The sequence below is a fragment of the Charadrius vociferus genome, unplaced genomic scaffold, assembly GCF_000708025.1.
Source record: "Charadrius vociferus isolate BGI_N301 unplaced genomic scaffold, ASM70802v2 scaffold356, whole genome shotgun sequence".
In the NCBI taxonomy this organism is placed as follows: domain Eukaryota; kingdom Metazoa; phylum Chordata; class Aves; order Charadriiformes; family Charadriidae; genus Charadrius; species Charadrius vociferus.
The window spans coordinates 2,570,393-2,580,347 of NW_009648717.1; the positions used below are offsets into that span (position 1 = coordinate 2,570,393).

A 9,955-nucleotide genomic window follows, 5' to 3' on the forward strand; every position below is an offset into this window, starting at 1 on the left:
CAGCTTCCCTGGGCAACCTGTCCCATTGTCTCACCACCCTCACAGTAAAGAATTTCTTCCTAATATCTAATCTAAATCTACCCTCTTTGAGTTTAAAACTGTTACCTCTCATCCTATTGCTACACTCCCTGACAGAGTTCCTCCCCATCTTTCCTGTAGGCCCTTTTAAGTACTGAAAGACTGTTCTGAGGTCTCCGTGGAGCCTTCTCTGCTTTGGGCATGTTAGCCTTAAAATAAGCAGTAGAATGTGTTAGTGCAATTCAAATCTACATGGAATGTACAAAGAAGATTAAAAAAAAAGTTTATTCCGAAAACGCAAAGTATGTGTAATATTTTCCTTGGTCTTCTGCTTTGTGCGCAGTCCTAATCTGTAGTGATTTAGAATTAACAGGAAATAGATACCTGTTTGCAACTTGGAAGAGAATGAAAAAGCTAACTGTAAATGAAAAAAGATACCATGTTAGGTTTTTCATTGCATCTATTTCTTGATACTTGTGGTGGTGCAAACTGAATTACTGTGGTCTTTTTGGTGGCTTTTTTTGTTGTCGGTGGTGTGGGGTTTGGGGTGGTTTTTTGTGTTGTGTTTGGTTTTTTTTTTTTTTTTTTTTTTTAAATCCAAAGTCAGTTTGATTCTGGTAATTGAATAGTTTTGGTTTATATAAAGGTAAACATTAGCATGTGATTATTTCCTGTTTGACCTAATGTTTATAACTCTCAGAGATGCTGCTGTTAGAAGAATGGTGTTATGTTTCTATTCAAACATTTGTCCTAATGACTAATATTAGGAGATTTCAGTTGTACTACTTTTTTTCTACTACACAAAGAAAAGGTTGAAATTAAAAAATGTTTGTCACAGATATTTTTTGGCTTGTTAAGCAAAGGAATAAAAGTTGAAACTTTACAGGTATAGTATTCTTGGGAGGGCTTGTAGGAAGAAAGTTAGAAAAGTAGACAGCTAAGAAAATGTGAAATGGTAAGGTTTCTCTCAGTATACTTATTTTCTGTGACCACTGTTATGTTGTTTTAAATCTTAGTGTGACTGGTGGGTGCTGCTTTAAGTTCCTCATCGGTTACAGAAGCTCTTTTTATATTAAGATATTTACTTCAAGGAGGATGTTGTCTCTTCTTCCCAGCCCTTCAACTTTTCAACCTTGTGGTATTTTGTTAAATTTAACTATTGTAAGCTTACACGTGCCTCACACAGCAGAGTTCAGAATTGCTTGAGTGGCAGCATGGAGGCCTGTGTGCTATTGTATGAACTTGTGTTCCTGTCAAATTGAAAAGTGTAGAGCAGCAGCAAGCATCTCTTACCAACAAACAAGAGACACAGCCCAAACAATGCCCAGTACTGGTGCTTGCCCCCCTCCCCACTTGTTTTCATGCTTTCCTTGCTTACCTGTGTGGAAAAATTTCCGTTTTTAATTTGTACAAATTAAATGTAGACGTGCTTTCATGTCTCTCAATACCGTGAAGAAAGTTGCAGCCTTCAAATTCAGATAAGAAGTATTATTTGATTCTTCCTAAGTTGCTGATTAACACAGTCATAAAATGGTACACATGTCAGGAAGCCAAAACCCTGTCTTGACAAGGTTGAGAAATGACATTCAGCAGCAAGAACAACAAAGGCATACATGCAGTGTCTTCTAAAATGTAGTTGTTTGATGGGATTATGATTTGGTTTGTTGATCTTGCTAGCTCTCTACTGAGTGTAGTTTAGGTACACTTGCTTCTATGGTTTAAAAAAACTTGCATGAATCCTGAAAAGAGATACAGGCTGTATTTGCTCTGTATTTGTTGAAATACACTGTTTGATGTTAAAGAAATGACTGATAAAGGTTGGAAGAAGGTAAAGACTATGTACTTCCCTTCCTACATAGGGATATGTTTCTTACTTTAGTCAACTGGAATAGCTTTAAATATCTCATTTCATTAGATTGGTTGAAATTGGGAATTCTGAAAAATTTTTCATATCAAGATGACTAATTTCAATTTTCTCTGTCCTTCTCTCTAGTATGTTGCCCATGTTGTGACACTGAAGCTGTTAAGTACTTCTCTTATAATTAAGGAAGATAAGAATGTGGCAGAAACGCTTAAAGTACAGATAATTGATCTGAGTACCAAAATATCACAGCGCCCAGGAGCACAAGCCATAAAGTAATTGGATTGGTATTTTCTCCCTCCCCTCCCTGCCCTTTCCCCTGGCTTTTTACATCTTTTCTTGGGTAGTGCGTTATGTTTTATGTTGACTTTAAAATTTATGGACATAATAAGTAACGTAGAATGGAATGAAGAAAGGAATACTATTTGTTAGTCTTCGTAAACAATAATAAGATCTTTCTTCAATCCAGATGTTGAAGTGCTGAATATTACTTTTGGGAAGCGATACCTGAGCAGTATGAAATGGTCTGGCTAACACACTCCAGCCAAGCTACTGAATGTGTTGCTGACTTCTACAGAAACAAAAAGCTGTGTCTGTGTTGTGGGTAGGAGATGGACCAGCATGTAGGAAATTGAGTCCTTCCTGGGTTTTAAGAGAGGGCACACCAGAAACATTGAACACGAGGTAGTGGATTATACAGTCAATGAATAAAATTGTCAGTGTCTGGAAAATGAGTCTGTGTTTTTCATGCTTCCATTTGCAGTTCCTTCATCTTCTGACATTATGCGTAAGATCACTAACTCAGCTGCTGACTCTGAAATATTTTTGCTAAAAACCATTTTGGGGAATATTGAAGGTGCAGCCTGAATGCTGCACAAAAGTAAAAAGAGTTTTGGGAATATTTTTCATAAAAGCATGCCATATAATTTAGTTGATTGTAAGTTTCTGGAAAAATGTAATTAGGGTTTCTCAATGGAGCCAGGCTTGTGAGACTGATTATGCCCAAACTGTGTTGCCTCCTAAAGTGAGGGTTTCCAATGGTAGAGACCCAGGACCCGAAAATAAGTTTCATATCGAATAGGTGTTTCTAAGGATAAATGAAGTTTGTGTGGTTGGTGGTGTTCACATGGCTTTCTTTCAGAGCATTTTTCTACTGACTCCACTTAACATTATCGTCAGGGAAGCTGTCAGTAAAGAATACCCGTTTGCACCAAAACAAGTCTCTAACTGATTTTGAAGTTAATACGTAATAGTTAACTCTTAGTTGGCTCTTTTTCACCTGTAGCATAAATATTCTGCCTTTCTTTTCTCTCGCAACTGATTCTCTTAATAAACATGAGCTGAAAGATATATTCAGTCCACCTTGCAGATAACAGAAGGTGGAAAGAAAATATCACATTTGTGTCACTGTGAACAGCTTGCCTCTTATTAATTTTTCCAATTTATTAATGTAACAATTTCTTAACTGTGTGGTATGTTAGTCCTGTGACACTAGCCATGTTTGGCTTTAGCGAAGCCTTTCTCATCTTGGTTGTCTCTCCTAGATGGAACTGTTCTGTATTCTAGTAAAGTATATTCAACTTCTCATTTTTAGGGTTGAAGCAAAGCTTGAAAACTGGTACGTTACAGGCCTAAGACAAGAAAACATTGTACCATCTCTTGTGGCTTCCATAGGGGATAGCAAGTCTTCTCTACTTCAGATAGAGTTTAATGTTAACCCAGAGGATAGTACTGCTGACCAGAGTCTTACTATTGAATCACAGCCTGTGGAAATAAAATACGATGCAGTGAGTAGTAACCAAAACAACTTGCCTCTTTTTCTGATTCTCCTCTCTCTGCCATTATTCTCTTTGCTCTGTCAAGATCTATTTTTAGGTTTTTACTGAGTGACTTTGGTGTATATTGATAATTCTTTTCTTTTTTTTTTTTTTTGCTTTGAAAGAGAACAATAAATGCAATGGTAGAATTCTTTCGGACAAGTAAGGGAATGGATCTTGAAAGATTAACATCAGCTACATTAATGAAGCTGGAAGAAATCAAGGAAAGAACTGCTACAGGTAAGATAATAACAAATCTCTACTGAGGTGAACCCTTGAATGTCTTAAAATGTTTCAATATGACTTTCTAAACACTTTCCTTACGTTTTGATCGCTGGCCAAATAGTATGATTGGGTTTTTTGCCTTGAGTTTTTGACTTGGAGAATGTTTTTCAGGGGGAGCCTTGAGTTTAGTGAGAAATCAGTAGAATGTTACAAAAGCAAGATTTTACTCAAGACGCTATCTTTCAGATAGATAGCATCTCTTTATACGTTGACTGGCATAAATGTATCACTTGTGAATAGCGTTTCAATTTTAACATTCCTTCCTTTTTATTTAAGGATTAGTTCATATTATTGAAATGCGGAAAGTCCTCGACTTGAAGATTAATCTGAAACCTTCCTACCTTGTGATTCCACAGACGGGTTTCTACCATGAAAAATCAGATTTGCTGATTTTGGACTTTGGTACATTTCAGGTATATAAATGACCTCTCTTATAAGGTCAGAGGAAGAAAATACTCTTTTCTCTTAACATAGCTGTCATCTGAAAGTATCTTGTTTTCAGAAGACAAAGATGATCATCTGTGTGAATGTGTTTTAAGTTACTGTATTTATTACCAAATAAATTTGGGCCAGCAATTTGATCAATGTTCAGAGCTATTAAGTTGTCTTTGACATACTTATACTAGTTAATCTCCCCAGGAAACATTTTCATTTTCTAATTGTGATTGTAATAGCTTATTTAATATCTTTCGTTTATTCAGCAAAACATATGAACATTTGTTTCCTTTTTTTGTTTACAAAAGCCTTTTATGATAGCCTCTTAGTAATAGAAGAGAATATAATTTTTCCTGGAGTTTGAAAGTTGATTCCCTTTTTCTTATAAAATTGAAAGGCTACAATAATTTAACTTGGTTTTAGCTGACTGATTAAATATTTATTTTAGTTGAACTCCAGCAGTAAACTTGAAAAATTCTTTTTGCATAACTTGAACTAAGTACATTGATAGAAGTAACAAAAAACCCCTACTTATTCTTGATAAGTGAAGTGTGAAATGAATTAAGATCACTTCTCTGTAAGAGTCCAAATGTCAATCAAACTCCTGTGAATCATCTTTTTTGTCTTCACTAGAATTAATAGTGCACGTGTGTAAGTTTTAGACTTAACTTTATCTTGTCCTTTATGTGTTTAGCTGAACAGCATAAATCAAGGCAGTAGTCAAGCTTCTAACTTTTCATCTTTAGAGGAGATTATGGACAAAGCTTATGACAAGTTTGATGTGGAAATAAAAAATGTGCAACTTCTTTTTGGAAGAACAGGTAACAAACCGACACAGTTGCTGTTTAATCAAAAGATAGATAAAGGCTACCTACCTGTGGTAAATAAATATAGTTTTTAATGAAAAAAGGCAAACCAAAACCAGCAGTTAACTAAAAGATAGATTATAATACATGTCTGGTATTAAACTGTGAAAAGATTTGTTAGTTTCTCTTCAAACAGCTGCTTGCTTTTTGTTTGGGCTTGTGTGTCACTACTTTGCCAGCAAGCAAGGTAAATGCATAGAACTATATGTTTTCCAACATATGCAGGAAAACACAGCTCAAATTTACCTTAATCCTTAATTTGGACATAAATTTGTGCAGTCAACAAAATGCTAGGTTACTGTTTTATATTTGTCTATCCATCTATTCATTTTTTTAGGGTTCTATGTTCAAATACATGTTTAGTGTAGAATTCGGCTTCAAGGCTGCTAAGGCAATACAGTGTTAAGAACTACTGAAAATTAATTCAAAAGCTCTTAGAGTGCTTTACCCAAATTGTTCTAGGCTTTTCTACTTTGTGAGTGGGTTCTTTATCCTTTCCTAGTGATGCCATTTGATTACTTTAATGATACCTTAGTTAAAGCAGTTAGGAAGCGATGTTTTTTCATCTAAATTTACTGACTGTTTGCAGGTGAAGACTGGAAAAAGGCTCGTTTTCAACATCCATCAACTTTGCACGTATTACAGCCTATGGATATTCATGTACAGTTGGCAAAATCGATGGTGGAAAGAGATACCAGGATGGCAAAGTAATACATTAATGTTGAAAGAACTTCTTTTTAATTACTGTGTACTTAGAGAAAAGACAACTATTTTCTCCAAAGGTTCAGTTACGCTATATAATTTGAAGGTATTAACTTAGGAAATAGAAGTAGCTTCCTACTTTATACGAAACCTTTTTTGGCTAGTAGTTCCCTGGTCACCTTCACTGGTTACTAACTCTACTGTTTAAACTGAGTCCAAGACCTGTTTCTAATGCGGAATCACTGGCTTTACTGTGATGTGATCTTTATATATAAGTATAGATATTGGTAAGATTTAAATCAAGAATTGGTAGGTACTTTTTCTTGTCCTGGAGTTCAGTATTTTTTTTTTTTTAAAAAAAGGTTTAAAGTGTCAGGAGGACTTCCTTTGGTGCATGTCAAACTCTCTGACCAGAAAATCAAGGCAATTTTTGATCTGATTGATAGCATTCCATTGCCTCAGAAGTCATCTGTGTCCATTCCAAGCACAAAGGTAAGCTGACTATAATGCAGAAAACTGAAATAACAAAATTGACATAACTAAAGTGACCGTTCTAAGTGTGAATTCCTGCTAATGTCTGTGGTCTTTTTCACTTGAAATGAGACCTGTTGCCAAGCTGAGTTAGGCAAAGCATCTTCATTATGACTTACCATCAGAACATGCTGGGCTTATTCAAACAAGGCTAGCTTAACCTTTTTCATTGTCTGCTGGTTTCAATATAAGTATTCACAAAACTGACCTTTCTATTGAGGATGCAAGGTGGAACATGCATCATCAGTAGGAAATATCAGTAGGAACATACCAAGTTATACAAACTTCAAAAGTGTGATTATTTTTTTTTTCTTTTTGCTCCTCCCTCTAGGTACCAGCTATTCCCGCAATTCCTGTTGTTAGTAAAGGGTTACTTAATACACCACAGTTGTTAGCAGAAATAGTATCAGGTAAGAAGCTACAGAAACACCTTTGTAAAAGTAGAAGCTATATCTTCTGCTGCTATTGATCTTAAAACATGTTACAAGTGCAGTAGGGATGAGTATGATTTATCTTCTCTAACTTCAAGTACACAAGAAGATTTGGTTAAGATGCTGATGCTACCTCAGAATAACAAACTTAATTTTTAAAAAAGAAAAAAAAACAAACCCTTTTTTGCGATTAATATTATGCGTAAGCGACCTCTTCAAAGTGGAGCCATTAACAACAACTGTATTAGGATGTCATTAGCAAACCAATTCAATTATTCAGATGTCAAGAGACATCTTTTTAGCAGAGAGTATTGAGGAACCTGTTACATCAGAATTGACTAATGATAAATTTAGTCCAATACTAATCTGCTGCTGCTACTTCAGGACACATATTTTGGGGTGGGCACATAAACAAGGTAACACGTCTAAAGGATGTGTACACTTGCATTAAGCAGCCAACATGTGGCAAAAATAGACTGTTACGAACATAACATGTACTGTGCTGAGTGTGTTGCATTAGCATAGCTCTCATTTTTCTGAAAATGCAGAACTGGAATAACAAATGGCAAATTACTGTATTGACACTGTGGAATTGAGCATTTGTTTCCGAGCAAATGAGTTCTTCTAGAGAAGAACTTTCCTACAGTGGAACCTTGGGAAACTTGTTTCCTGGAGCTTACTTTTAAGTGGTTTTCCTTATTTGTGTTCTTGAATGTCTAATCATACAGCTGAACTCTAGTGCTTTCCTTAACAGGGCTTTGATTTTCTTCACTTTTCATCCACTGGGTAAGAAAGCAGTATAGATCTAAAAAGTATACTTTGTCAGATGAGGTTTTAACTGCTCATACAGTTTAAAATCCCATTGGAATGGGAAAGAGAGGATGGGATGTTTACCCCTGTTTCTGGTAAAAGTTTACTGAGGAGGAAATCACTTCTGTGTTGTAGACTCTGAAGAAGAATATTTTGATTTTGAGGAAAGTTCTGAACCAACTGACAGGTCACTAATTAAGGGAGAAGAAATAAGAAATGAGCCTGCTAAAGAGGAACTGACAGATCTTCAGTTGAAGTTTGAAATTAAAGAGGTACTTCTCCTTAATTCTATTTTTACCTTCTACATAAAGAAAGTTAAGAAAAAAAAAAGCAATATTCCATTACCAGTGTTGTCCAGATTTAGTGGATGCAAAAACAGAGCCCCCAAACAAAAAAATGCACATGTATATATATATTTCTATGTATGAGTTATTTATATATGGTATGCATATGAGGGTTTTTCAATATATGGTACATGTATAAATAAAACATGTACGCACAGATGAAGTATGTATATGTATTAAAAAAAAAAATCAGCAAAAAAAAGACCCTTATTGAATTATTTTTGGTAGAAGAAAGTACCAAGTCATAATTTGGGGGCAGGAGGTGGAAAATTTGCACTGGAAGAACAAATTAAATAGCCAGGCATGTCACTTGAAAAGAGCAAATCCCAAAATATTTCTGTGATATTTTTATCTCTCACCATCAAAAAGTCTTTTTTTTTTTATTTTTACACTTTAACTCTGTAACAAAAATAATACTTCCAATAAAGCAGGCAAGGTGTTAATTTTGCACTGTTTTCGTTGTTGGTTTGAGTGGTGAGAATACTACATGTGAAATAATGGTATAACTGTATTTCTTGTTCATCCAGGTTTTAGTAGAACTCACCAAGCAAAAGAAATCTGAGGAAACGGTGCTTGTATTTGATGTAATGCATCTTGGGACAGAAGCTACTGTCAAAACGTATAATTTAGCAGCTGTATCTTATTTAAAGAAAATAAGCTTGGATTACTATGAAATTGGAGGTAATAAGCAATGGAAGAGAAGCATACTAGTGTGTGCGTGTATGGAAGTTAGTCTGAAACTGTGGCTCTCCTGTCTCTTGTGCTCACTGAAATTCAAATGTTGTTCTAGTTTTCCAGTTAGAATACTTAATCTGCAACTGTCCATTGGCAGTGCTGCTTGTGTTGGTGCAGGTGATAAGCTCTGGACTCCCACCGTAATGCTTGTTAGATAAATAAATAGCTTAGTGCTCAATCTTTAGATGGAGAAGGGGTACACACTTGCCATTTTAGACTTAACGAAGAGAAACCAACGATTTGTATTTGGTGGTGCTATGTATTTTAACAAATGGTAGTGAAAGTTAATCTCTATCTTAAAGGCACAAATTCTCTTGTTCGCTAACAGAGCAGAAATTATCCTAACTCTTGTGTATTTCATGTGGTATGTTACAGGTAAAAAAGCACCTATTCATCTGATTAGTTCCTCAGATAAACCTGGCTTGGACCTTCTGAAGGTGGAATATATCAAGGTATACATAACGGTCTTTATTTTTAAAGCACTTTTATATATTATGAAGTCTTAAACCTACTATTCAGAGCTAGTGGATTGTTTTGTGTTTTCTGAAGAGCACAGTGACTGGTTGGAATTAATATTAACCTTCATGTGAATCATTATTTTCAGGCTGACAGAAATGGGCCACACTTTCAGACAATTTTTGACAACACTGAACAGATGGTTCAAGTGAGTGCTTGCAGATTTTACTGCTTATTTCTTTTAGCTTGCTTGCTTAGAAGGGAGGAATCAATAAGGGTGTTTTGGCTTTCCTGTTTCCCCCCAACCCTGGCCTTGAAGCAGGGAAATTTAAAGAGAAAAAATGTACTTGAAAGTTTTTATACAACATAAGGCTAATATGTTAGTCCTGTATCTTAACTATGATGAAAAACTGTCTAGCTAGCTTATGTGGATAAAATTAAAAATAACATAAGAACGCATCTTCTCATGCATATGAGATCATGAAGTTCAAACGTCCCGCATGGAGAAAATGTAGTGGGGTCTAGAATTCTTTCCCTTTCCTGTCAAATAATCTGTTTGTATTGTGAGTGCCACATAATCAGCACTCTGACTAAATTTACTAAGAAGTCTAAATCCATTCAGGAGTGTTTGTTTTTTGGTTGCTTTTTTTTTTGGGGGGGGGGG

At 35.4% G+C, this 9,955-nt stretch overlaps 1 protein-coding gene across 1 annotated transcript in view; it reads left to right on the plus strand.

Moving 5' to 3' along the window:
- VPS13C (vacuolar protein sorting 13 homolog C (S. cerevisiae)) overlaps positions 1 to 9,955 on the plus strand; it is a 135,366-nt gene that overhangs the window by 64,093 nt on the left and 61,318 nt on the right. Inside the window, exons 20-31 of the mRNA XM_009886726.1 lie at positions 2,012 to 2,154; positions 3,474 to 3,666; positions 3,822 to 3,936; positions 4,258 to 4,394; positions 5,111 to 5,237; positions 5,872 to 5,989; positions 6,347 to 6,476; positions 6,847 to 6,925; positions 7,892 to 8,028; positions 8,628 to 8,781; positions 9,211 to 9,287; positions 9,440 to 9,499. Coding sequence (XP_009885028.1) covers positions 2,012 to 2,154; positions 3,474 to 3,666; positions 3,822 to 3,936; positions 4,258 to 4,394; positions 5,111 to 5,237; positions 5,872 to 5,989; positions 6,347 to 6,476; positions 6,847 to 6,925; positions 7,892 to 8,028; positions 8,628 to 8,781; positions 9,211 to 9,287; positions 9,440 to 9,499 — 1,470 coding nt within the window. The remainder of the gene's footprint in view (positions 1 to 2,011; positions 2,155 to 3,473; positions 3,667 to 3,821; positions 3,937 to 4,257; positions 4,395 to 5,110; positions 5,238 to 5,871; positions 5,990 to 6,346; positions 6,477 to 6,846; positions 6,926 to 7,891; positions 8,029 to 8,627; positions 8,782 to 9,210; positions 9,288 to 9,439; positions 9,500 to 9,955) is intronic.